This window comes from Oncorhynchus mykiss, chromosome 18, assembly GCF_057628025.1.
Source record: "Oncorhynchus mykiss isolate SJ-2025 chromosome 18, ASM5762802v1, whole genome shotgun sequence".
In the NCBI taxonomy this organism is placed as follows: Eukaryota; Metazoa; Chordata; class Actinopteri; order Salmoniformes; family Salmonidae; genus Oncorhynchus; species Oncorhynchus mykiss.
In genome coordinates this window covers 75,288,990-75,316,444 of record NC_143039.1, presented here as the reverse complement: position 1 = coordinate 75,316,444, position 27,455 = coordinate 75,288,990, and the positions used below count along the sequence as shown (strand labels likewise).

Below are 27,455 nucleotides of genomic sequence, written 5' to 3'. Positions count from 1 at the left end.
TTCTACTGTATTATTGACTGTATGTTTGTTTTACTCCATGTGTAACTCTGTGTTGTTATATGTGTCGAACTGCTTTGCTTTATCTTGGCCAGGTCGCAGTTGTAAATGAGGACTTGTTCTCAACTTGCCTACCTGGTTAAATAAAGGTGAAATAAAAAAATCTGGCTTCTTCACCTGGAGTATCATCTGAGACCAGCCATCCGGACAGCTGATGAAACTGAGGAGTATTTCTGTTTGGAATAAAGCCTTTTTGTTGGGAAAAAATAATTCAGATGCGCTGGGCTGGCTCCCAAGAGGGTGGGCCTATGCCCTCCCTGGCCCACCCATGGCTGCACCCCTGCCCAGTCATGTGAAATCCATAGATTAGGGATTTATGAATTTATTTAAATTAACTGATATCCTTATAGGTACTGTAACTCAGTAAAGTTGTTAAAATTGTTGCATGTTGCGTTTATATTTTTGTTCAGTTTCGAAACCGTGAATAAAAGTTTTTGTAGTTCTGAGTAGGGCGTTTGAACGACATATTCCACTTACCCGCAATTGTTACCTACGCACTTCCGTTGTGTCTTGTGTATTTCCTGTCACGGTTGGTAGGAGGAAAAGCAGCAGGCAACAGAGACGTGTATTTATAGAGTTGGAAGAAGGTAAACCGAAATTTTTATTTTCTAATAAATTACCTAAAGCTTATCCCAACGAATTAATAATGACTGTGCCATATGAGGTGTCGTGTTTCTTTGGTTTGTTCCCTAGCGTAGAGCCAAGCTAGAAAGCAAAATGCTAACTAGCGAACTTAGCTAGCTTGCGAACTCTTCTAAACGGCACTGTCATTTGTTAAACTAGTTTCACTTTCTAGTAGCTAAGTTGTGTGTTTTGGTTTCTAATAGAAGGGGTATTGTTTCACTTGCTTGACGACTTTCCAAAATTGTTAACTCTTCCACTAGCTAGCATATAGCTAGCTAGACTTTGGCCGTGTTGAAAATGTAACTTCGTCCACATGAATTCGTTGCTATGCTGGTAACTTGGCTAACTAACGTAAACTGTCGTTCGCCATTTCAGATACATTTTACATTAGTATAAGCGTGATTATTGGTGACCAACTGACCGAAAGCTAGCTAACTTAAAGGTTTAAACTAGACGTTTGGCAGTTACGTTTCTTGCTTTTCTCAAGTGCAGGTGCAACATGTGTTTTATAATAGCCAGCGAACATTTGAATATTCGGATCTGTAACAGAAACGGCACAGTTCGATTTTTCCATATACAAACATAATAATCGATTACCATTTTTTTGAATACTATGTTTCAGGCATTTCATCATGAAGAAACAGGACACGGAAGAGTCGGCCACGCAGGGCAGTGACGCGGCTCCACCACCTGGCACTGGAGAGATGGAGGGAAGCACAGCGGCAAAAGACGTTACAGAGACCAGTAGCCCAAAAGACGTTATAGATACTGTCAGCCCTAAAGAGCCAGACAGGCCTTCACAGATTGATGGGGCTGAAAGTTCAGGTAACGTTAGCACTGTGTCCTAGGTGACACTGGTTGTCACAGATGTGATGGAACTAATAACGCTAGTCAAATGCACCAATTTTCAATGTTTATGGTCAACATCTTTTGACAGGGTTGGCTATTTGTCACTATAGTTTTGTGTAGCTATCACATCTTTCAGCCACAACGTGTCAAGTTTTGCAGTATTAAAATAATGAACGTAACTCCACGTCTATTGCGCTAGGAACCTTCAACAACGCCCATGACACTGAATTCTTGTTTACACTTTAGGGTTGGAAATTTTCATGCTATTTTTTACAAATGTTCCATCCGGAGAATAAATCACTTTTCTGATTGAAAATTCAAGCCTGATGCTAAGCGGATCCTGATGAGCCATACATTAAATACACTTTGTCTGCCCTACATTAGACATTTCATGAGCCCAAGCCCCAAAAAAGCCCAAATGATTGTACCGTTATCCAATACAGAAAAACATAAAAGCTCATAGATGTGGCTAGATCAGGGGCTCTCTTGGGTAAATAAATGAAACTAGCTTCAGTAGGTTTATCGTTTTGGGTGTGAACTGTATTGTTGGGACTGGAATTACGCACATCCTTCAAACCGTGATAAAGCAGGGAGAGAACATGATTCTCGTGCAGCACATGCGGCCTACAAAAGTTATTTAATTGAACCTTTTATTTGACTAGGCGACTCGGTTAAGAACAAATTCTTATTTTCAAACCGTCCGGTACCTGGTTCGAATCCAGGCTGCATCACATCCAGCTGTGATTGGGAGTCCTGTAGGGCGGTGCACAATTGGCCCAGCTTCGTCCAGGTTTGGCCGGGGTAGGCCGTCATTGTAAAAAAAAAATATTTGTTCTTAACTGACTTGCCTAGTTAAATAAAGGTTCTTGTGTTTTTTTTTTTTTTTAATCCCCTAACCCAGCTGACGCTGAGACAATTTCTGCGCCACCCAAAGTTACAAGTATAGGCTAGAGAATTTGTTTTTCATTTAAAATATAAATGGGCCTATTTGTATTATTAGGCTGACTCGTGTGTGTGTGTGTGGTATGTGTGTATATATATCTTTCATAATAGTTCCCCTGTTATTAGCCTACCTCTATGTATTGTTGCTTCCTTCCTCACTTTCAAATGTTAAATGAAAGTATGTTTCATTGTCCTTACCTTCATCATTCTAATGACATCCTTGAATAATATAGGACTAGAATTAGATGCAGGAGGCTTTCACTTCTGTTCACGAATGGTTATGGGTCTGAATAAATAACTGCTATAGCCTACCACCATCTGAATGGTTATGGGTCTGAATAAATAACTGCTATAGCCTACCACCATCTGAATGGTTATGGGTCTGAATGAACAACTCCTATAGTCTACCACCATCTGAATGGTTATGCGTCTGAATGAACAACTCCTATAGTCTACCACCATCTGAATGGTTATGGGTCTGAATGAACAACTCTTGTAGTCTACCACCATCTGAATGGTTATGGGTCTGAATTAATAACTGCTATAGTCTACCACCATCTGAATGGTTATGGGTCTGAATTAATAACTCCTATAGTCTACCACCATCTGAATGGTTATGGGTCTGAATTAATAACTGCTATAGCCTACCACCATCTGAATGGTTATGGGTCTGAATTAATAACTGCTATAGTCTACCACCATCTGAATGGTAATGGGTCTGAATTAATAACTGCTATAGCCTACCACCATCTGAATGGTTATGGGTCTGAATTAATAACTGCTATAGTCTACCACCATCTGAATGGTTATGCGTCTGAATGAACAACTCCTATAGTCTACCGCCATCTGAATGGTTATGCGTCTGAATGAACAACTCCTATAGTCTACCACCATCTGAATGGTTATGGGTCTGAATGGTTATGGGTCTGAATTAATAACTCCTATAGCCTACCACCATCTGAATGGTTATGGGTCTGAATAAACAACTCCTATAGTCTACCACCATCTGAATGGTTATGGGTCTGAATAAATAACTGCTATAGTCTACCGCCATCTGAATGGTTATGCGTCTGAATGAACAACTCCTATAGTCTACCACCATCTGAATGGTTATGTGTCTGAATGAACAACTCCTATAGTCTACCACTATCTGAATGGTTATGGGTCTGAATAAACAACTCCTATAGTCTACCACCATCTGAATGGTTATGCGTCTGAATGAACAACTCCTATAGTCTACCGATATCTGAATGGTTATGCGTCTGAATGAACAACTCCTATAGTCTACCACCATCTGAATGGTTATGGGTCTGAATGGTTATGGGTCTGAATTAATAACTGCTATAGTCTACCACCATCTGAATGGTTATGGGTCTGAATAAATAACTGCTATAGCCTACCACCATCTGAATGGTTATGGGTCTGAATGGTTATGGGTCTGAATTAATAACTGCTATAGTCTACCACCATCTGAATGGTTATGGGTCTGAATTAATAACTGCTATAGTCTACCACCATCTGAATGGTTATGGGTCTGAATTAATAACTGCTACAGTCTACCACCATCTGAATGGTTATGGATCTGAATAAATAACTCCTATAGTCTACCACCATCTGAATGGTTATGGGTCTGAATTAATAACTGCTATAGCCTACCACCATCTGAATGGTTATGGGTCTGAATTAATAACTGCTATAGTCTACCACCATCTGAATGGTTATGGGTCTGAATTAATAACTGCTATAGTCTACCACCATCTGAATGGTTATGGGTCTGAATTAATAACTGCTACAGTCTACCACCATCTGAATGGTTATGGATCTGAATTAATAACTCCTATAGTCTACCACCATCTGAATGGGTATGGGTCTGAATTAATAACTGCTATAGCCTACCACCATCTGAATGGTTATGGGTCTGAATAAATAACTGCTATAGCCTACCACCATCTGAATGGTTATGGGTCTGAATGGTTATGGGTCTGTATTAATAACTGCTATAGTCTACCACCATCTGAATGGTTATGGGTCTGAATAAATAACTGCTATAGCCTACCACCATCTGAATGGTTATGGGTCTGAATGGTTATGGGTCTGAATTAATAACTGCTATAGCCTACCACCATCTGAATGGTTATGGGTCTGAATTAATAACTGCTATAGTCTACCACCATCTGAATGGTTATGGGTCTGAATTAATAACTGCTATAGTCTACCACCATCTGAATGGTTATGGGTCTGAATGGTTATGGGTCTGAATAAATAACTGCTATAGCCTACCACCATCTGAATGGTTATGCGTCTGAATGAACAACTCCTATAGTCTACCACCATCTGAATGGTTATGGGTCTGAATAAATAACTCCTATAGCCTACCACCATCTGAATGGTTATGGGTCTGAATTAATAACTGCTATAGCCTACCACCATCTGAATGGTTATGGGTCTGAATTAATAACTGCTATAGTCTACCACCATCTGAATGGTTATGGGTCTGAATTAATAACTGCTATAGTCTACCACCATCTGAATGGTTATGGGTCTGAATTAATAACTGCTACAGTCTACCACCATCTGAATGGTTATGGATCTGAATTAATAACTCCTATAGTCTACCACCATCTGAATGGGTATGGGTCTGAATTAATAACTGCTATAGCCTACCACCATCTGAATGGTTATGGGTCTGAATAAATAACTGCTATAGCCTACCACCATCTGAATGGTTATGGGTCTGAATGGTTATGGGTCTGTATTAATAACTGCTATAGTCTACCACCATCTGAATGGTTATGGGTCTGAATAAATAACTGCTATAGCCTACCACCATCTGAATGGTTATGGGTCTGAATGGTTATGGGTCTGAATTAATAACTGCTATAGCCTACCACCATCTGAATGGTTATGGGTCTGAATTAATAACTGCTATAGTCTACCACCATCTGAATGGTTATGGGTCTGAATTAATAACTGCTATAGTCTACCACCATCTGAATGGTTATGGGTCTGAATGGTTATGGGTCTGAATAAATAACTGCTATAGCCTACCACCATCTGAATGGTTATGCGTCTGAATGAACAACTCCTATAGTCTACCACCATCTGAATGGTTATGGGTCTGAATAAATAACTCCTATAGCCTACCACCATCTGAATGGTTATGTGTCTGAATAAACAACTCCTATAGTCTACCACCATCTGAATGGTTATGGGTCTGAATTAATAACTGCTATAGTCTACCACCATCTGAATGGTTATGGGTCTGAATTAATAACTGCTATAGCCTACCGCCATCTGAATGGTTATGGGTCTGAATTAATAACTGCTATAGCCTACCGCCATCTGAATGGTTATGGGTCTGAATAAATAACTGCTATAGTCTACCACCATCTGAATGGTTATGGGTCTGAATTAATAACTGCTATAGTCTACCACCATCTGAATGGTTATGGGTCTGAATTAATAACTCCTATAGTCTACCACCATCTGAATGGTTATGGGTCTGAATGGTTATGGGTCTGAATTAATAACTGCTATAGTCTACCACCATCTGAATGGTTATGCGTCTGAATGGTTATGGGTCTGAATTAATAACTGCTATAGTCTACCACCATCTGAATGGTTATGCGTCTGAATGAACAACTCCTATAGTCTACCACCATCTGAATGGTTATGGGTCTGAATGGTTATGGGTCTGAATAAATAACTGCTATAGTCTACCACCATCTGAATGGTTATGGGTCTGAATTAATAACTGCTATAGCCTACCACCATCTGAATGGTTATGGGTCTGAATTAATAACTGCTATAGCCTACCACCATCTGAATGGTTATGGGTCTGAATTAATAACTGCTATAGCCTACCACCATCTGAATGGTTATGTGTCTGAATGAACAACTCCTATAGTCTACCACCATCTGAATGGTTATGGGTCTGAATAAATAACTCCTATAGCCTACCACCATCTGAATGGTTATGTGTCTGAATAAACAACTCCTATAGTCTACCACCATCTGAATGGTTATGGGTCTGAATTAATAACTGCTATAGTCTACCACCATCTGAATGGTTATGGGTCTGAATTAATAACTGCTATAGCCTACCGCCATCTGAATGGTTATGGGTCTGAATAAATAACTGCTGTAGTCTACCACCATCTGAATGGTTATGGGTCTGAATTAATAACTCCTATAGTCTACCACCATCTGAATGGTTATGGGTCTGAATGGTTATGGGTCTGAATTAATAACTCCTATAGCCCACCACCATCTGAATGGTTATGGGTCTGAATGGTTATGGGTCTGAATTAATAACTGCTATAGTCTACCACCATCTGAATGGTTATGGGTCTGAATGAACAACTCCTATAGTCTACCACCATCTGAATGGTTATGCGTCTGAATGAACAACTCCTATAGTCTACCACCATCTGAATGGTTATGGGTCTGAATTAATAACTCCTATAGCCCACCACCATCTGAATGGTTATGGGTCTGAATTAATAACTCCTATAGCCCACCACCATCTGAATGGTTATGGGTCTGAATTAATAACTGCTATAGTCTACCACCATCTGAATGGTTATGGGTCTGAATTAATAACTCCTATAGTCTACCACCATCTGAATGGTTATGGGTCTGAATTAATAACTGCTATAGCCTACCACCACCTGAATGGTTATGGGTCTGAATTAATAACTGCTATAGTCTACCACCATCTGAATGGTTATGGGTCTGAATTAATAACTGCTATAGTCTACCACCATCTGAATGGTTATGGGTCTGAATTAATAACTGCTATAGTCTACCACCATCTGAATGGTTATGGATCTGAATAAACAACTCCTATAGTCTACCACCATCTGAATGGTTATGGGTCTGAATTAATAACTCCTATAGCCCACCACCATCTGAATGGTTATGGGTCTGAATTAATAACTGCTATAGTCTACCACCATCTGAATGGTTATGCGTCTGAATGAACAACTCCTATAGTCTACCACCATCTGAATGGTTATGGGTCTGAAATAATAACTCCTATAGCCCACCACCATCTGAATGGTTATGGGTCTGAATTAATAACTGCTATAGTCTACCACCATCTGAATGGTTATGCGTCTGAATGAACAACTCCTATAGTCTACCACCATCTGAATGGTTATGGGTCTGAAATAATAACCTCTATAGTCTACCACCATCTGAATGGTTATGGGTCTGAATTAATAACTCCTATAGTCTACCACCATCTGAATGGTTATGGATCTGAATAAATAACTCCTATAGTCTACCACCATCGGAATGGTTACGGGTCTGAATAAATAACTGCTATAGCCTACCACCATCTGAATGGTTATGGGTCTGAATTAATAACTCCTATAGTCTACCACCATCTGAATGGTTACGGGTCTGAATTAATAACTGCTATAGCCCACCACCATCTGAATGGTTATGCGTCTGAATTAATAACTCCTATAGTCTACCGATATCTGAATGGTTATGGGTCTGAATGGTTATGGGTCTGAATTAATAACTCCTATAGCCCACCACCATCTGAATGGTTATGGGTCTGAATTAATAACTGCTATAGTCTACCACCATCTGAATGGTTATGGGTCTGAATTAATAACTCCTATAGTCTACCACCATCTGAATGGTTATGGGTCTGAATTAATAACTCCTATAGTCTACCACCATCTGAATGGTTATGGGTCTGAATTAATAACTGCTATAGTCTACCACCTTCTGAATGGTTATGGGTCTGAATTAATAACTCCTATAGTCTACCACCATCTGAATGGTTATGGGTCTGAATTAATAACTGCTATAGTCTACCACCATCTGAATGGTTATGGGTCTGAAAAAATAACTGCTATAGCCTACCACCATTGCATGTTTGCTCTTCTTTCAAACTTACCTGTGAGTTCTGTTGGCTGCTGTACTTAACATTCAGCAAACGAGCTTGAGACCCTCTTCGAATAGTCTTTTGGTAGAAGAAAAGCTACAAACAACGATTTCCGGCAAGCTACTCTAATCTAGCTTTTCCTGCATGGGACCCCAAGAGCTAAGGAAGGTTTTTTTTTTTTTTTAAAGAGAGGGGCCAGTGGAGCAGAGGTGTGTGTATTGCTCAAGAAACAGGTGCTAAAGGCGTAGTTACGAGCTCATTTTGCTTAACCCATCGTTAATGAACTAAATATAAGGCTAATTCTGCATTGAGTTTATTACCTGAAAGGGGTCGGCTAGTGTGTGTGTCTGTGTTTTGAGTGCTGCTTTAATGGGGTTTTTGGGGAGAGGTTGAGAGTGTGCTCGCGAGTGTACTGATATAAAGCAACGATATTCAAGTGAAGTTTTAAAACTCTGCAGCTGCAATGAAAAAATTCTTTACTAAAAAATGTGACCCCAGAAAGCCAGATAGAGATGGGTAAATTAGACATTCGTTCTTTATATTACTGTAGTATAGGCTATGCAGCAGCAAATGTAGGCCTACCTGTCACAAGAAGAAAACGTTACCATGATAGGTCTACGTGCATTGGTAACTCACTCCACCCGGAGATGGGCCGCCTGTCCCCCCCCGCCCGGAGATGGGCCGCCTGTCCTGCGCCCGGAGATGGAGTGTTTTATGATTCATCATGTAAAGAAGCCAGATTTAAACATTACAGTTCCATTTCACGACATGCTGTTCTTTTTAAAAATACTTCTCCGTTATTTATCCTGGGTAAAGGGAGTGATTTGAGGTGGTAAATCTCAGTAACTGGGTTCCCACCCTTCAACCTCAGTACACATAAGCAGGACTGCAAAGTATCACAACTATGGCAGTAGCATAGCCATATATTGTGAAGGTGATAAGTTAATGCTTCCATACATCCGGTACACCTTAGCTAATGTTGTAATAACATATTTGTCCTTCCCTTCTGTGTCTAGTGGGTGAGGTGTCTGCCGTTCCCAACACAGCAGAGTCTGCAGCTCTCCCCGCGGTCCCACCTGTAGAAGAGCCTGCTTTCGTCCCAGTCTCTACTATAGCAGACCCCGACCCCGTCCCAGTCTCTACTATAGCAGACCCCGTCCCAGTCTCTACTATAGCAGACCCCGTACCCGTCTCTACTGCAGCGGAGGGGGTGTCGTCTCAGTGTGACATGGCTGAGGAGCTGAGCCGCCAGCTGGAGGACATCCTCAACACCTACTGTCTGGAGGACAACGGGGAAGACGGGGTTAACCTGCCCAACGGCCAATCACACGGCCCTGTGCTCAACGGCCTGGCCAATGAGAAGGAGCTGGACGTGAAGCCAGAGGATGTCAAAATGAACGCCTGCGGAGCGGAGAAGGCAAAGACTCAGGACAAGAAGAAGGTGAAGGGTCTGGGTAAGGACTGGTTCTGTTGCTCTGTCTGAAATCAACCCCTAGGGTGTATTCCTAGGTGCTTGTCGTTGGATCCTGGTCCGGAAGAACAGTATGGAGCTCTTACCCATCCATATTGGTCACTAATATATCTAGCTGTCATCCATTAGATTCCTTTATTCATACAGGTGGTGGCTAGGGGTTTAGGACTGGACAGCTTCCCCTTGTGTGTTGCTAGGCACCTGTTGTGATGAGGTGGTGTTGCACTGAATGCCCCCCCCCCCCCCCCCCATCCTGTGTGTTGCAGGTAAAGAGATCACCCTGCTGATGCAGACCCTGAATACTCTGAGTACACCAGAAGAGAAACTGGCAGGCCTCTGTAAGAAGTATGCTGATCTGGTTAGTAGTGACTCTAATAAAGTCTCTGGTGTGGTGTGTGTGGCTCGAAGGCTGTTGGTTTAGTAAATTAACTTTTTTATTTGTTTCATTTTAGCATGCTAGCAGCCCTCTTTTATATCTAGCCTCCATCTGTGTATCAGCCAGTAGTAGTTTGTTTTGTCTGTCTGTCTGTCAGGGCGCTTTCCCATGTGGGAATGAGTCGTGGATTTATTGCTGATTTCTGAATGTGTGATGCAGGTCTGTCCTGTGTGTCCATAACGTGTGATTACGTGATAGATTGCAGCAGTGTATGTAACTGATCAAGGGGGTGTATGTGTGACAGGCCTATGTGTTTTTAAGTCCTTTTCTGGATGTGGCTGATGGAGGGGAGGGAGCCCAGAGGGGGAGGGAGGGAGGGAGGCTGGCTGGTGGAGGGGAGGGAGGCTGGCTGGTGGAGGGGAGGGAGGCTGGCTGGTGGAGGGGAGGGAGGCTGGCTGGTGGAGGGGAGGGAGGCTGGCTGGTGGAGGGGAGGGAGGCTGGCTGGTGGAGGGGAGGGAGGCTGGCTGGTGGAGGGGAGGGAGGCTGGCTGGTGGAGGGGAGGGAGGGAGGCTGGCTGGTGGAGGGGAGGGAGGGAGGCTGGCTGGTGGAGGGGAGGGAGGGAGGCTGGCTGGTGGAGGGGAGGGAGGGAGGCTGGCTGGTGGAGGGGAGGGAGGCTGGCTGGTGGGGGGAGGGAGGCTGGCTGGCTGGTGGAGGGAGGCTGGCTGGCTGGTGGAGGGGAGGGAGGCTGGCTGGTGGAGGGTCTTTACTGGACAAGGACATGGCTAACACACCCAGCCACCCTTGGCAGCCTTGTTTGTTTCCCCTCTAGCCTTCATTTGTCTCATTGTAGCCATTTTATCAATGGCTTTTCATTTAAGTGTACTGGAGTTTTAATGTTTTATTATTATTAGTTCAACATTTAATAGTGTTTTTATAAATTAAACTCTAATTTCTCTCTGTGTGTGTGTGTGTGCGCGTGCGCAGCTGGAGGAGCAGCGAAACAGTCAGAAGCAAATGCGGGTCCTACAGAAGAAACAGTCTCAGCTGGTGCAGGAGACAGACCACCTAAAGAAGGAACACAGCAAGGCTATCCTGGCACGCAGCAAACTGGAGTCACTCTGTAGGGAGCTGCAGAGACACAACCGCACACTCAAGGTTGGCAGGATTCCCCAACTGGTGGCACCCAGGCCGAATTTGGCCCCGGGTGATATTAATTTGGGCCCCCAAAGTTTACCGAGCTGTAAATCTGTTCCAAAGTATTCCCACGCATAATAGAGAGATCTGATCGTATACAAATATATATAATATATATATTTAACTTATAAGGTATGAACTTATGTTTTAGTCAAACATCTGTTTGGGCTTCTTGCAGTTCAATTTGCTGTCTACAAATTATTCAAAAATTATGTTCCGGTCCCTTGACCATCTGCTCAAGAATAAAAACCGCCCCTTGGCTGAATCTAGGTAATGATCCCTGAGGTAAAGGATGATGAAGCTGTACCTTTTTCACACTCCTGAGCCAAACCGGGCTGAGCTTGAATGTGCTGGCCACCATTGTTGCTTGAACACTGCTGGAAAGGACGGGCCAGCACAGTGTGGCGTAAGTCGGGTATTCAGGCCAGCACAGTGTGACTCAGTCAAAGGTCAGACAGAGAGGGCGGAGCTCACATAGGAGTCACTCTAAAGCAACCAACTGCAGATAAGTCGGGGGAGGTGCATTTGCGACAGCCGAAAGTTGGACACCAATGTGGTTTTCCAACAAGAAGGCTCAGATCAACATGGCAGTGTTGCCATTGCTTAAAAAAAAATAACATTTTCTTGATAATGTCAAAATACACACGTCTCCAACCCCCAAATCATAGACTCACAAACTGGAATCATGTTTGTAAATTGTATAATCAATTATTGATAAAGAGCCTTAAATATCACATTAATTTACACTTTCTTTCAAAAGTTTGGGGTCACTTAGAAATGTCCTTTTTGAAAGAGCACAGTTTTTGTCCATTAAAATAACATCAAGTTGATCAGAAATACAGTGTAGACATTGTTAATGTTGTAAATGTCTATTGTAGCTGGAAGCGGCAGATTTTTAATGGAATATCTACATAGGCGTACAGAGGCCCATTATCAACAACCATCAGTCCTGTGTTCCAATGGCACGTTGTGTCAGCTAATCCAAGTTTGTCATTTTAAAAGGCTAATTGATCATTAGAAAACCCTTTTGCAGTTATGTTAGCACAGCTGAAAAATGTTGTCTTGATTAAAGACGCAATAAAACTGGCCTTTAGACTAGTTGAGAATCTGGAGCATTTGTGGGTTCAATTACAGGCTCAAAATGGCCAGAAACGAAGACCTTCTGAAACTCATCAGTCTATTCTTGTTCTGAGAAATGAAGGCTGTTCCATGCAAGAAATTGCCAAGAAACTGAATATCTCGTTCATCGCTGTGTACTACTCCCTTCACAGAACAGAGCAAACTGGCTCTAACCAGAATAGAAAGAGGAGTGGGAGGCCCCGGTGCACAACTGAGCAAGAGGACAAGTACATTAGAGTGTCTAGTTTGAGAAACAGACACTTCACAAGTCCAACTGGCAGCTTCATTAAATAGTACCCCCAAAACACCAGTCTCAACAGCGAAGAATCAGCCTAATGATTGGCTGACTGCAGAGCCTCCCACTATGCAGGGGATTGGCTGCAGGATTAAGTTGAAGTCTGACAATTTTATCCCCCTAAAGGCGGTACACCCCTCGAAAGGCGGTAACCAATGATGCTCAACGACTTGACAAAAGTGACCTGCTCCAACCCACTTACACATTTCAAAAACTAGAAGATGAGTCTTCTAGTTCTCTGATTGCTAGGACCATTATCTTTGTGAACCAAAATGTTTATTTTTTTATTTTTTAATGATTTATGAAGTGAACAACTTTTTGGGAGTAAAATGGAGCTGTGCATTTTAAAACCTAACTTGCTCTTGCAGGAGGACGGGACACAGCGTGCACGCGTGGAGGAGGAGAAGAGGAAGGTGGTGACATCACACTTCCAGGTGAGCCACTAGCATTGTGTGTAAAGAAGGGATGAATCTCTAGTCTTTCCTTGATTTATTGCCACAATCTTCTCCCAATTAGTGTTGAGAAGTAGGCCAAGCACTTCCTGGTTGTTTATCATGATGTAACATCCTCTAGTTCCTGTGTGTGTGTGTGTGTTCCCAGGTGACTCTGAATGACATCCAGGCCCAGATGGAGCAGCATAACGAGAGGAATGCCAGTCTGAGGCTGGAGAACTCTGAGCTAGCAGAGAAGCTCAAGAAACTCATCCAACAGTACGAACTACGAGAGGAGGTGTGTTTTGGAGTGGGGAGAATGGTGGGAGTGTGGTTTGGAGTGGTGGGAGAGTGGGTGGAGAGTGGTGGGAGAGTGGGTGGAGAGTGGTGGGAGTGTGGTTTGGAGTGGTGGGAGACTGGTGGGAGAGTGGTGAGACTGGTGGGAGAGTGGTGAGACTGGTGGGAGAGTGGTGAGACTGGTGGGAGAGTGGTGAGACTGGTGGGAGTGGTTTGGAGTGGGGAGAGTGTGGTTTGGAGTGGGGAGAGTGTGGTGTGGGGAGAATGGGAGTGGGGAGCAGACAGGAGTGCTGCAGCTCTACCAGGAAGGACATGGACATTTACTTGCATAACTAAAGCACACAAGGTGCAACTGCAGAAAAGGTCTAACGATGTTCTGGTCATGTGAGTATTATAACCCCCTGTCCTCTCTCAGCACATTGACAAGGTGTTCAAGCATAAGGATCTGCAGCAACAGTTGGTGGATGCGAAGCTACAACAGGCTCAGGAACTGCTCCTGGAGTCTGAGGACCGACATCACAGAGAGAAGGACTTTGTGAGTAACAATTGAATATGGTTGTTTGGTGAACACTCTAGTCAACGTGTTCAACTCAATGACTATATCATGTGGGATTAGAAACTGGGTGGTTCGAGCCCTGAATGCTGATTGGCTGAAAGTATACCACGAATATGACAAAACATTTACTAGTACTGCTCCAATTACCTTTGGTAACCAGTTTATAATAGCAATAAGGCACCTTGGGGGTTTGTGGTATCTGGCCAATATACCACGGCTAAGGGCTTTTCTTAGCCATGACGCAACGCCCCCCTCGTGGGTTTGATTTAAGCAATAAGGCACAACTCTTTATTTTGGTCTTCTGATGTCTCTCCGGCTGTTGAAGGAAGCGGTCGAGTCTGACGATGTGTTAGGGTTGATTTCATGTTAGTCTCCTCTTCTCTCCAGCTGTTGAAGGAAGCGGTCGAGTCTCAGAGGATGTGTGAGCTGATGAAGCAGCAGGAAGTCCATCTCAAACAACAGGTGTCTATTTAAGAACGCTCTCAGATGCATCCACTCTGTCCCATCTCTGGTAAACAACCAGCTGGGAAGTTACTGTGTTGGAACTGACCTTCCTCTCTTTCCCATCTGCCCATCCAGCTGTCCTTATACACAGAGAAGTTTGAGGAGTTCCAGACTACTCTGTCCAAGAGCAATGAGGTGTTCACCACTTTCAAACAAGAGATGGAGAAGGTGAGTGTCTGTCACACATCAGCAGAGATCTCAGAAGATGGTCTGTCTTGGTTGTAGTCCGTGGTCAGAAGATGGTCTGTCTTGGTTGTAGTCCGTGGTCAGAAGATGGTCTGTCTTGGTTGTAGTCTGTGGTCAGAAGATGGTCTGTCTTGGTTGTAGTCTGTGGTCAGAAGATGGTCTGTCTTGGTTGTAGTCTGTGGTCAGAAGATGGTCTGTCTTGGTTGTAGTCTGTGGTCAGAAGATGGTCTGTCTTGGTTGTAGTCTGTGGTCAGAAGATGGCCTGTCTTGGTTGTAGTCTGTGGTCAGAAGATGGCCTGTCTTGGTTGTAGTCTGTGGTCAGAAGATGGCCTGTCTTGGTTGTAGTCCGTGGTCATGTGACCCTGTGATCATGTGACCCTGTGTGTCCGTAGATGACGAAGAAGATCAAGAAGCTGGAGAAGGAGACGACCATGTATCGTTCCAGGTGGGAGAGCAGCAACAAGGCCCTGCTGAACATGGCTGAGGAGGTAGGCTGGGTTTTACTCACTGAATGGGGCCTTTTCTATTGGTTTGCCTGTATTTTGTGTTTTGTTGGGAAAAGTGCAAGATATACACTCGAGTGGACGAAACATTAGGAACATTCTTGATACACACAGGAAACTGTTGAGTGACAAAATCCCAGCAGCGTTGTAGTTCTTGACACAAACCGGTGCGCCTGGCACCTAGTACCATAACACAGCACTTAAATACATTTTTTTTGCCCATTCACCCTCTGAATGGCACATATACACAATCCATGTCTCAATTGTCTCAAGGCTGAAAAATCATTTTTAACCCGTCTCCTCCCCTTCATCTACACTGATTTGAAGTGGATATAACAAGTGACATCAATAAGGGATCATAGACTGACCAGGTGAATCCAGGTGAAATGTCATGGGGAGAGGAGGTGTTCTTAATGTTTTGTACACTAAGTGTAAGTTTGTGTATCTGTGTGCCTTCTGTAGAAAACTCTGCAGGACCGTGAGTTTGACAGCCTCCAGGGGAAGGTAGGGAAGTTGGAAAAGCTTTGCCGGGCGCTGCAGAACGAACGCAACGAACTCAGCAAGAAGGTTCAGGGCCTGAGCACCGGCCCCGGGGACAACAGCCCAGGGGCTGAATCCCCTTCCCTACCCCCCACAGACTCCCAGGAGCCTAGCCCAGACCCCGACACCACCACCCCTAGCTCCCCAATACCCTGCTCCCACGGCTGCCACTGTGGCCCAGAGTTGGACACTGAGAACCAGGCCTGTGCAGCCACCCTCACTGCCCAGGAATGAGACCTCTTGCCTGGGCAACACCGCTCAGTCTCCCCTTCACCGACCGATTACCAACTACCAGCCTGCAAGCCAAGCCACTATTAATGTGGGAGTTAAGAGTGTGGGTCTGTATGATTTCCCCCAGAGTTAGATAAAGTTGTCCCCTAACCACAGATCTAGGATCAGATTCCCTAACGTCCAACTTAAAACCAATAGAGCGGTGCAAGAACATCTGACCCTGGATCTGTAGTCAGTTAGCAGCTTCTACCTACTCTGGTGGCTCCTGGAGAGTTGAAGGTGATGATGATGATGGTGTCAGTCAGGGACGATTATTGGAGGTTCTTCATCCTGTGTGTTTTGTTTTTTGGTCTTTTTCTTTTTACATTTTCCTTTTGAGAACTCTAGCACACAAATGTTCATGGAAATCACAGCTTTTATGCGAGGCAAAGCCAGCTTTAAAAAAAGAGGCTTCATCCCAAATGGCACCCTATTCCCTATGTAGTGCACTACTTTAGACCAGAGCCCTATGGAACCCTATTCCCTATATAGTGCACTACTTTAGACCTGAGCCCTATGGAACCCTATTCCCTATATAGTGCACTACTTTAGACCAGAGCCCTATGGAACCCTATTCCCTATATAGTGCACTACTTTTCACCAGAGCTCTGTTGGAATAGTGTGGTATTTGGGACACTGGCTGCTTAGGAAGGTAAATCTACAGTAAAGATGTTGGGACAGGAGGGTTTTTCGTGTGTGTGCTTGTCTCCATCAGTCCCTCTTTTTCGTGTGTGTGCGCGTGTCTGTCAGTCATAGAGGTTAAGATATAGTGAATCTGCAAATGTACGGCCACAGTTAAACTTGAATTCTAGGATTTATATTTTTTTAAGTTGAACACACTGAAAGCATGGCTAACTCATCAGCGCATGTAGGAATCACCTGACCTTTCCTTCGGCACAGAGAGCAGAGTGTATAATATCTAGGTTGGGGATAATCTTGCAAAAGGGTCACTTTCGTTCCATTTTAGACGTCCTTGTTTAGGTCCAGAGCATCAAAACACTTAAAGGGATGGTGTAGATATTCTTTATGAATCTTACAGTATCGTTGGATCCACACAAAATGCTCTTAGACCACGAGGAACCAACCCGGAAGCAAATGGGGGGGGGGGGGGGGTGAAATAGCCGGCAGGGTGGCCGGCAGGGTAGCCTAGTGGTTAGAGCGTTGGACTAGTAACCGGAAGGTTGCGAGTTCAAACCCCCGAGCTGACAAGGTACAAATCTGTCGTTCTGCCCCTGAACAGGCAGTTAACCCACTGTTCCCAGGCCGTCATTGAAAATAAGAATTTGTTCTTAACTGACTTGCCTGGTTAAATAAAGGTAAAATAAAAAAAAAAATAAATAAAAATGAGGAGGGACCTGAGCTGAATTTGTCCAAGAAAAATTGTTTTCATTGCTTAATGTTTTCCGCTGCAATAATGTTTTGTTACGGTTTGTACTAATGAATACACCCGGAAGATTAGACAAAATCGCCTTGTTCTTTTCGTTTTGGTTTTGGGTTGCTTCTTTTATAGCGGTGTTGGGTTTTTTAATTCCGTTCAATTGTCCTCAATAGTTTTCAATTGGAATTGACCTCGACTCTGCTTAATATCATGCTGTACTCTGGACCTCCTTTATGTTGCAAAGAGTTTATACATTGTATTTGTTTGATATGCAACTGTTTCAAAAATAAATATATATATCTAAGGAAGAGTCAAAACACCGCTATATATATATATATATATATATATATATATATCTAAGGAAGAGTCAAAACACCGCTATATATATATATCTCTAAGGAAGAGTCAAAACACCGCTATATATATATATATATATATAATCTCTAAGGAAGAGTCAAAACACCGCTCTATATATATATATATATATATCTAAGGAAGAGTCAAAACACCGCTATATATATATATATATATATAATCTCTAAGGAAGAGTCAAAACACCGCTCTATATATATATATATATATATCTAAGGAAGAGTCAAAACACCGCTCTATATATATATATATATATCTAAGGAAGAGTCAAAACACCGCTCTATATATATATATCTCTCTAAGGAAGAGTCAAAACACCGCTCTATATATATATATATATATATATATATATATATATATATATCTCTAAGGAAGAGTCAAAACGCCGCTCTATATATATATATATATATCTCTAAGGAAGAGTCAAAACACCGCTCTATATATATATATATATCTAAGGAAGAGTCAAAACACCGCTCTATATATATATATATATATCTAAGGAAGAGTCAAAACACCGCTCTATATATATATATATCTCTAAGGAAGAGTCAAAACACCGCTATATATATATATGTATATATTTTTTTATTTATTTTCATTTTAAGCATTCATTGACCAATTTGACGTTCCTCCTCATTCCCACAATATGTTTCAGAGATGAGATAAGCCCTGATAGCTATGGTGGGAGGTGATGAGAGGATTGTGTTCGGTTTTTACATCTTTATTTACATTCCACACTCGTATTACGTGCTTTTCAATTTCATTCTACAACGTTGGTTCCGATGTAAAATGTTTTAACGGTTTCCTGCTGGCTGTCTTTGCGAACGTGATCGTTCATGGTTAAGATGTGTAGATTCCACTGAAACGGATGTGGAAACGTACTGACACAGGTGGCTGGCTACCAATGATACATTCTCTATTCCGTGTGTCCTTTTTGAGAATGCATATCTTTTAACAGGATTGTAACTCAACTTGGATAGTTTTTTTGGTTCAATCAGGTCAAGTAAAAGACGTTTAAACAGATTTAATCTATGCAACCTTGGCGTTGTTATCTAGTTCTGTGTCCGTTTTGATTTGAGAAGCACTACACTGAGAATGTATGATCAACTCCCTTTGATGTGCACTGGCCTGGGGTGTGTTCACTAGGAACCAAATGTTAGCAAACAGAATCTAACGGGGAGGGACCGACCTGAATTTCTCCCAATAGAAACTCACATTTTTGTTGCAAAAGGTGTTCCTGTTTGTGAGACTGTTTGTGCTACATGTTGAACCTGAACCTCAGTGGTTAATTGCAAATTCTTCCTTCTATATAAACCGTGTCACAAAACAACTTGCTTATTTTCTCTGTACTGTGTGGTGTTATGTTGACACAACGTGTATATGCTGTGTATATGCTGTGGTGCGGTCAGTGTGTTCCCCATACTCTCTGGGAGGGGAGGGGAGGGTGGGGAGGGGAGGAAAACATTCCGTTTTCTGTCCTGAGTTTATTTTCACCATCAGAATTATGTTGGAAGAATGATCGCTTTATTGCAATGAAAGTACATGAATAATTTCTGTAGAGTCTACCCTTGTTAGCATCACATGTCTTCCTCGTTTTAGTTTGTAGTGTTGGTCTGGCTCTGGGGGCTGCCGTTTGAGTAATGCAATACTTTTCTTAATTACATACAATAAATAAAATAAAGACTAACTTTCTTCAGCTTCATATTGTGTTTTTAGAGATTCATCCATGTTGATTCAGAACCCAAGATGGTTTCTCTTATTTTGGGTTTTTCCCCATTTTTTTTATTTTATTTTCCATGTGTTTTTCTTACCCTGTATACTTAATGTCTTGCTAATTAAAATATGTACATGTTGTGATTTGGTCATTGGTCTTTATTTCTACCCCCCCCCCCCCTTTTTGCAAGTACTTTTGAGAGCGTTGACCATTAAGTTTATTTATTTTTTTACCTTTAACTAGGCAAGTCAGTTAAGAACAAATTCTTATTTAAAATGACGACTTAACCCAGACGACGCTGGGCCAATTGTGCGCCGTCCTATGGGACTCCCAATCACAGTTGGTTATGATAAAGTCTGGACTCGAACCAGGATCAGTAGTGACACCGAGATGCAGTGCTGAAAACCACTGAGCCAATACCTTTTAACTTGGCAACAATGTACAATTCGCTGCAGTCTATCGCTGTACAACTTCTTAAATTACCTGTAAGCTTTTCCTTACATCCTTAATAGTTTATCCCAGTGAATATCTAAACTGGACACCGGGGGGCACTTTTAGCCTGAGCAAAATGCGCCATTTAAAATGTTCAGGGGTCACTGCTTGACACGGAAGTACTATCGCTCCTTTTCCGCCTTCGCCCCGGCGCCGAACAACACGCGTCTTCATCCTTTCTCGTTTTTGTGGCACATATAACGATTACAACGGATAAAGCGACCAGTGTAAAGCTTCGGCTATGGTGAGTATATCATATTAGAACTGCTTAAATTTGATTAGCCAATATGTGCTGAACTTAAGTGAAATTGTCTAGAATGTCCGCGGTTTATGCTAACCAGATAGCTCGATGGTGGCTAACTCGTTAGCATGAAAAGGATGATGCGTTGTCAGTCGAGCTAGCTAATAGTATAATACAAGCTGGCAAGTACATCGAACATGTGGTGCCTTTTTGGTTGATCATTTTATGACGCTGGTCATCCCCAACATTTTCGATGTTAAGCATAATGCTAATAAGTTATTATTTGGTTGTCCCATATGTTTGATTGCTTCTCCATACAGTCAATGAGCCACCCGTTAGCACACAGCTAGGTAGCAAGTTACTCCCATTCTCAACAGTTTAGAAGATTTAGATACTAGCCAGCTATAAACATCTATAAACATCTATCTTAGTCTTTTCGGTCTCGTCTCTTTTAAATACTGGTTTAGTTAGCAAGCTGCTAGTACTAGTAAAAAAGCTGGCAATATTAAACTGTCTGTGCAGTTTAACTAACATGTCTTATTCTTGTGCCCTGCAGAAACCCATCTTGCTACAGGGCCATGAGAGGTCTATCACACAGATCAAATACAACCGAGAGGGAGACTTGATATTCTCTGTGGCCAAAGACACGGTAAATAAGAAATTATACACAACACAGAAGAATGCCATGTATGTAGAAAATATATCACTCGTCCACCAGTAAGTTGAACAATTCACATTGTGTGTGTGTGTGCGCTTTATTCACAGGTAGCGAACGTGTGGTACTCTGTGAACGGGGAGAGGCTAGGAACTTACAATGGACACACTGGAGCGTTGTGGTGTGTGGACTGTGACTGTATCCTTTTACTCAAGACCTCTTAACAGCCATGCGCACCGTGGTGCAAGTTACCATTTATAATGGCCATCATGTCACATGACCAAGATTTTAAACTTCATTTGAAGCCCTTTCCAAAAATGAGAATTTTACAACAAAAATAAAAGGTTTGTCTGAGGATGGTGCTGGACCATCAAAGGGACAGTTTGATGAAAAAGCTTTAAATAAAGGTCTGGGTGATGTTACGTGGGATGTTTCTAGAAGGGTCATTGAGTGTCAGGGGTTTTGATTCGGGTGTATATGATGTTTCTAGAAGGGTCATTGAGTGTCAGGGGTTTTGATTCGGGTGTATATGATGTTTCTAGAAGGGTCATTGAGTGTCAGGGGTTTTGATTCGGGTGTATATGATGTTTCTAGAAGGGTCATTGAGTGTTGGGGGTTTTGATTTGGGTGTGCCTTACAACTGTTGCGCGAGCCCCATTGGGTGTTGGGATTTTTGTTTTGGTTCCTTGTTATGGGCAACATGAATTTACAAAGGGTTAGGCAATAGGATTGTTGGTTGTCCTTAACTATGCTCTCAGGGGACACCAAGAACGTGCTGACGGGATCGGCAGACAACAGCTGCAGACTATGGGACTGTGAGACTGGTACGTAGGTGTGTGTGTGTTTAAGAGAAAACAAAAGAGAACTCCTTTTGGTGCTTGGATGGGATACCTGTATGTGTGTTAGCGCATGGCTGTATGAGACTGAGGTTTGTTGATCAACTTCCTGGTTTGTGATGCAACTGTGTGTGTGTGATATGACCCCTCCTCTCTCTCTCTCAGGTAAACAACTAGCCATGTTGAACACCAGCTCGGCTGTGAGGACCTGTGGCTTTGACTTCAGTGGCAACATCATCATGTTCTCTACAGACAAGCAGATGGGCTACCAGTGTTTCCTCAACTACTTCGACCTACGGGACCCCCAGCAGATCGGTAAGTAGTGTACACTTCAGATTAGTATTAAAACAGGATAGAAACTGCTGTTTGCAGGTAAAGGTGAACGCAACATTGTGATAACTTTCCCTTGCCTTCTAATAGGCTTTCTGGGGTGTCCTTTAGATCTGAATGTATATATCTGGTTTCACAGCCATCAGTTGTCTGAGGATGTTTCTTCCTATCTTTCCCACTATCTCCCCACCTCTCTCTCTCTCGCTCTGTCCATGTCTCTCTCTGTCCCCGTCTCTCGCTCTCTCTGTAGAGGACAACCAGCCATACCTGACAGTGCCCTGCGCTGAGTCTAAGATCACCAGTGCTGTGTGGGGGCCTCTGGGAGAGTTTGTTATTGCTGGTCATGAGAACGGGGAGATCAACCAGTTCAGCGCCAAGGTGCACACACTGACACATTAACACACAACACTGAAGCATGCATGAGAGCACCAGCTGTTCTGGATGATTGTGTGATAACGCTCTCGGTAGTCAATGTGAGCAAGACCTTTAAACAGGTCAACATTCACAAAGCCACAGGGCCAGACGGATTACCAGGACGTGTACTCAGAGCATGCGCGGACCAACTGGCAAGTGTCTTCACTGACATTTTTTACCTCTCCCTTTCTGAGTCTTTAATACCAACATGTTTCAAGCAGACAACCATAGTCGAAGGTAATCTGCCTAAATGACTCACTTCGGTAGCCATGAAGTGCTTTGAAAGGCTAGTCATGACTCACATTAACAGCATCCTCCCTGACCCACTCCCATTCGCATACAAATCCAGAGATGTCGCAATCGCACTCCATACCTCTCTTTCCCACCCGGACAAAAGGAACACCTATGTGAGAATGCTGTTCATTGACTACAGCTCAGCGTTCAACACCATAGTGCCCTCAAAGCGCATCACTAAGCTAAGGACCCTGGGACTAAAAACTCACTTTGCAACTCTGGATCCTGGACTTCCTGACAGCCCCCCCCCCCAGGTGGTAAAGGTAGGTAACAACACGTCTGCTACGCTGATCCTCAACACGGGGGCCCCTCAGGGGTGTGTGCTTAGTCCAAATCAAATGTTTTTATATAGCCCTTCGTACATCAGCTGATATCTCAAAGTGCTGTACAGAAACCCAGCCTAAAACCCCAAACAGCAAGCAATGCAGGTGTAGAAGCACGGTGGCTAGGAAAAACTCCCTAGAAAGGCCAAAACCTAGGAAGAAACCTAGAGAGGAACCAGGCTATGTAGGGTGGCCAGTCCTCTTCTGGCTGTGCCGGGTGGAGATTATAACAGAACATGGCAAAGATGTTCAAATGTTCATAAATGACCAGCATGGTCGAATAATAATAAGGCAGAACAGTTGAAACTGGAGCAGCAGCATGGTCAGGTGGACTGGGGAAAACAAGGAGTCATGTCAGGTAGTCCTGGGGCATGGTCCTAGGGCTCAGGTCAGTTGAGTCCCCTCCAGTACTCCCTGTTCGCCCAAGAAGGCGTGGCCGAACACGACTCCAACACCATCATTAAGTTTGCAGACGACACAGTGGTAGGCCTGGTCACCAAAAACAATGAGACAGCCTATAGGGAGGTCAGAGAACTGGCAGTGTGGTGCCAGGATAACAACCTATCCCTCAATGTGAGCAAGACAAAGGAGATGATCATGGACTACAGGAAAATGGGGCCTGTTCGACCTGCCATTAACATCGACAGGTCTTTAGTGGAGTGGGTCGAGAGTTAAGTCGTTTCAAGTTCTTTGTTATCCACATCGCCAACAAACTATCATGGTCCAAACACACCAAGACAGTCTTGAAGAGGGCACGACAACACCCTTTCCCCCTCAGGAGACTGAAAAGATTTGGCATGGGTCCCCAGATCCTCAAAGTTCTACAGCTGCACCATCGAGAGCATCCTGACCGGTTGCATCACCGCCAGGTACGGCAACTGCTCGGCATCTGACCGTAAGGCACTACAGAGGGTAAGTGTGTGGGGCCAAGCTTCCTGCCATCCAGGACTTATATACTAGGTGGTGTCAGAAGAAAGCCCCAAAAAAGTGTCAGACTCCTTTCTCTGCTACCGCACGGCAAGCGGTACCCGAGCGCCAAGTCTGGGACCAAAAGGCTCCTTAACAGCTTCTACCCCCCAAGCCGTAAGACTGCTGAACAATTAATCAAATGGCCACCGCATTATTTACATTGGACCCCCCCCCCTCTTCATTTTGTTTTGACTCGGTACCCCCTGTATAGAGCCTTGTTATTGTTATTTTATTGTGTTACTTTTTACTATTTTCTTAACTCTTCTTGAACTGTTGTTTATGGCTTGTAAAGTAAAGCATTTCACGGTAAAGTCTACATGTTGTATTCGGCGCGTGTGACAAATAAAGTTTTTTAACACTTATTGAAGACAGAGGGGAGAGACGTGGATAATCTAGTACATGCAGGACATCATTATACTGACAGTATCGTCTCTGACGTGTGTTGCAGTCTGGAGAGGTGCTGAAGAAGGTGAAAGAACACAACAAACAGATCAACGACATCCAGACCTCCGTTGATCTGACCATGGTCATCACAGCATCTAAAGACTGCTCCTCTAAGGTATGCAGGGATGACCGCCCAGTGGAGAGATGTTGATGGACGAGAGGTGGGGGGGTTTAAAGACGAGAGGAAGAGTGATGGACTGGGGCTTCTTAACTAGTTTGAGTTCAACAGCTGACTGCCTAATATAAGTACTGTCTGACTGACTTGTCTGTCTACCCCACAGCTGTTTGACTCTACAACTCTAGATCACATCAAGTCCTTCAAGACTGAGAGACCTGTCAACTCTGCCGCCATCTCCCCCATCATGGACCACGTAAGACACTCCAGACAACCACTTATGTCAGAACATTTCTGCAGCACCTCTTTATCCCAGAGCTGACCTTTAACCCCTGTGTGTGTTGTAGGTGGTGATGGGAGGAGGTCAAGAGGCCATGGAGGTCACCACCACCTCCACCAGGATCGGCAAGTTCGAGGCCAGGTTCTTCCACGCAGCTTACGAAGAGGAGTTTGGCAGGGTCAAGGGTCACTTCGGACCCATCAACTGTGTGGCGTTCCACCCAGACGGCAAGAGGTAAGGTCCAAAAGGCACTAAAGAATAGAACTTGATTATCCTTCCAAGTGTAGCACACAGTCCTCAACCTAAATGTCCCCACTGGCGCTGCTGAGTAGCTAGCTTTTTGGTGCCGCGACTGGAAAGCCGTTTCGTTGAAAGACGGTCGTGTTTCCAGGGCAGAGGTTCTGGGTTGGAGCTTTGGTTGTGAGCTGAAACGGGGGGGGGGGGGGGGGGGGGTACTTGCTAATAAGCATGCGTTTGTGATGGAAATGAGTTGCCTTGTGATAAGACAAATCTATATTTAATTGGTGATTATTCTTCAGCTCTCGTTGTATGCAAGTAACAGTTTTGGGTTCCATTTAGGAACTCAAGTCGTGTAATGTCAACACTATGACCAGCTGTCCAACTCTGACCAGTGTCTCTTGGGAAACAAACCTGTTTTTTGCCTCTCGTCTTCAGCTACTCCAGTGGGGGAGAGGACGGCTATACGAGGATCCATCACTTTGACCCTCAGTACTTTGACTTCGAGCTGGAGGCGTAAACAGAAGACCAGCAGCGATACTCTTGTTTTTCTTCTTCTCTTTTTTTTTAAGCTGATAACACCAGACAGGAAACAACAACAGGACACCAGGGGTGCATCTCAATACTCTGTAGTAGCCTCCTCTCCTGATCTGAGGACGCAGGATAAGGGGACAGCAATAATGGTGGTGGATGACTACCAGGAATTGTTTGTTACTTGTTCAGTGGTTTTTTTTAAATCTGTGAAGGAGAGAAGCCACTGAAGACGATTGAGATGCACCCCTAGTGGTGGGGGAGGGACTTTAGGCCTTTGAGAATTATTTTGGCTGGTCATCATAAATCGCCTGGAATGTTTGGATTGCCACAGCTGACTATATATAGAAAGCAAAATTAATAAAAAATGTACCCTTGGTTTTACCCTCACCACCATATCTAAACTGATTAAACAAATGAATTTTGAGCTAAATTTATTAGTTTTATTGCAGGGTTTGTCTGTGTACATGTGAAGGGTACTATCCAAACCTGAAAATGGCGATAAACATGTTGGATCCGTTTTAAGAATTGTGAGAAATACCTTCATGGGGGCGAATATTGGTTAAAGTTAACATGTGGTCCTCCCACTAACTGCACGCTTTCCCGGCTTGTACTTAATATGAAGCCTATGAACTTGACAGGGCAGCGGTGAGACTGATTCGCCTTTCCAATAAATAGAGGGTCTTGTTCTGATGACATTATCGATGCTTGCTGTTTGACAAATAATCTCAGCTCTTGTCCATACTTAGGATGGAGCCATTAAAACTAATTTAATCAACCACTCCACGCATTTCTTGTGAACAAACTAGCTTTGGCAAGTCCACTTTGCATGGCACAAGTCATTTCCAATGGGTCAGAAGTTGACTGTGCTTTTAAACAGCTTGGAAAATTTCAGAAAATGTCATGGCTTTCAAGGCTTCTGATAGGCTAATTGACATTTCAAAGACCTTAGGGAAAAAAATTGTAGACCACAAGTCTGGTTCATCCTTGGGAGCAATTTCCAAATGGCTGAAGGTACCACGTTCATCTGTACAAACAATAGTACATCATACAGTTCAGGAAGGAGATGTGTTCTGTCTCCTAGAGATGAAAGTACTTGGTGCAAATCAATCCCAGAACAGCTGAAAAGGACCTTGTGAAGATGCTGGAGGAAACAGGTACACATATCTACAGTAAAACGAGTCCTGTATCGGCATAACCTGAAAGGCCGCTCAACAGGGAAGCAGCCACTGCTCCAAAACCGCCTTAAAAAAGCCAGACTATGGTTTGTAACTGCACTTGGGGACAAAATATCATACTTTTTTACTTTTCCAGGACATCAGACAGGAAGTTAAAGCTTGGTCGCAAATGGACAATGACCCCAAGCATACTTCCAAAGTTGTGGCAAAATGGCTTAAGGACAACAAAGTCGAGGTATTGGAGTGGCCATCACAAAGCCCTGACCTCAATCCTATATAAAATGTATGGGCAGAACTGAAAAAGTATGTGCGAGCAAGGAGACCTACAAACCTGACTCAGTTACACCAGCTCTGTCAGGAGGAATGGGCCACAATTCACCCAACTTATTGTGGGAAGTTTGTGGAAGGCTACCCGAAACGTTTGACCCAAGTTAAACAATTTTAAGGCAATGTTACCAAATACTAATTGAGTGTATGTAAACTTCTGACCCACTGGGAATGTGATGAAATAAATAATTTTCTCTATTCTAACA

At 43.3% G+C, this 27,455-nt stretch overlaps 2 protein-coding genes across 2 annotated transcripts; both read left to right on the top strand.

The window, feature by feature from the left end:
* Positions 1 to 549: 549 nt before the first annotated feature.
* On the top strand, positions 550 to 17,528 carry txlna (taxilin alpha). Its single transcript, XM_036953590.2, has 12 exons — positions 550 to 644; positions 1,304 to 1,506; positions 9,391 to 9,828; positions 10,112 to 10,203; positions 11,206 to 11,376; positions 13,198 to 13,263; positions 13,430 to 13,558; positions 13,973 to 14,092; positions 14,501 to 14,575; positions 14,693 to 14,785; positions 15,196 to 15,291; positions 15,769 to 17,528. The coding sequence occupies exons 2-12, from the start codon at positions 1,314 to 1,316 to the stop codon at positions 16,078 to 16,080; spliced, it is 1,785 nt and encodes a 594-aa protein (XP_036809485.2). The 5' UTR covers positions 550 to 644; positions 1,304 to 1,313; the 3' UTR covers positions 16,081 to 17,528.
* Positions 17,529 to 20,205: 2,677 nt separating this feature from the next.
* On the top strand, positions 20,206 to 26,522 carry eif3i (eukaryotic translation initiation factor 3, subunit I). The gene is made up of 10 exons (XM_021572773.3): positions 20,206 to 20,319; positions 20,873 to 20,965; positions 21,082 to 21,169; positions 21,730 to 21,795; positions 21,973 to 22,122; positions 22,388 to 22,515; positions 24,586 to 24,696; positions 24,863 to 24,952; positions 25,044 to 25,210; positions 25,652 to 26,522. The coding sequence occupies exons 1-10, from the start codon at positions 20,317 to 20,319 to the stop codon at positions 25,731 to 25,733; spliced, it is 978 nt and encodes a 325-aa protein (XP_021428448.1). The 5' UTR covers positions 20,206 to 20,316; the 3' UTR covers positions 25,734 to 26,522.
* Positions 26,523 to 27,455: the final 933 nt, after the last annotated feature.

What these genes read in the sequence shown, in the direction of transcription:
- eif3i (XM_021572773.3), top strand. An exon ending in TCTCTGTGGCCAAAGACACG is followed by an intron (nt 20,966 to 21,081) that starts GTAAATAAGAAA and finishes CTTTATTCACAG; the next exon opens with GTAGCGAACGTGTGGTACTC. An exon ending in TCTCCCCCATCATGGACCAC is followed by an intron (nt 24,953 to 25,043) that starts GTAAGACACTCC and finishes TGTGTGTTGTAG; the next exon opens with GTGGTGATGGGAGGAGGTCA.
- txlna (XM_036953590.2), top strand. Translation starts at nt 1,314, where the DNA reads ATGAAGAAACAGGACACGGAAGAGTCGGCCACGCAGGGCAGTGACGCG. An exon ending in ATCACAGAGAGAAGGACTTT is followed by an intron (nt 14,093 to 14,500) that starts GTGAGTAACAAT and finishes TCTTCTCTCCAG; the next exon opens with CTGTTGAAGGAAGCGGTCGA. An exon ending in TGCTGAACATGGCTGAGGAG is followed by an intron (nt 15,292 to 15,768) that starts GTAGGCTGGGTT and finishes TGCCTTCTGTAG; the next exon opens with AAAACTCTGCAGGACCGTGA.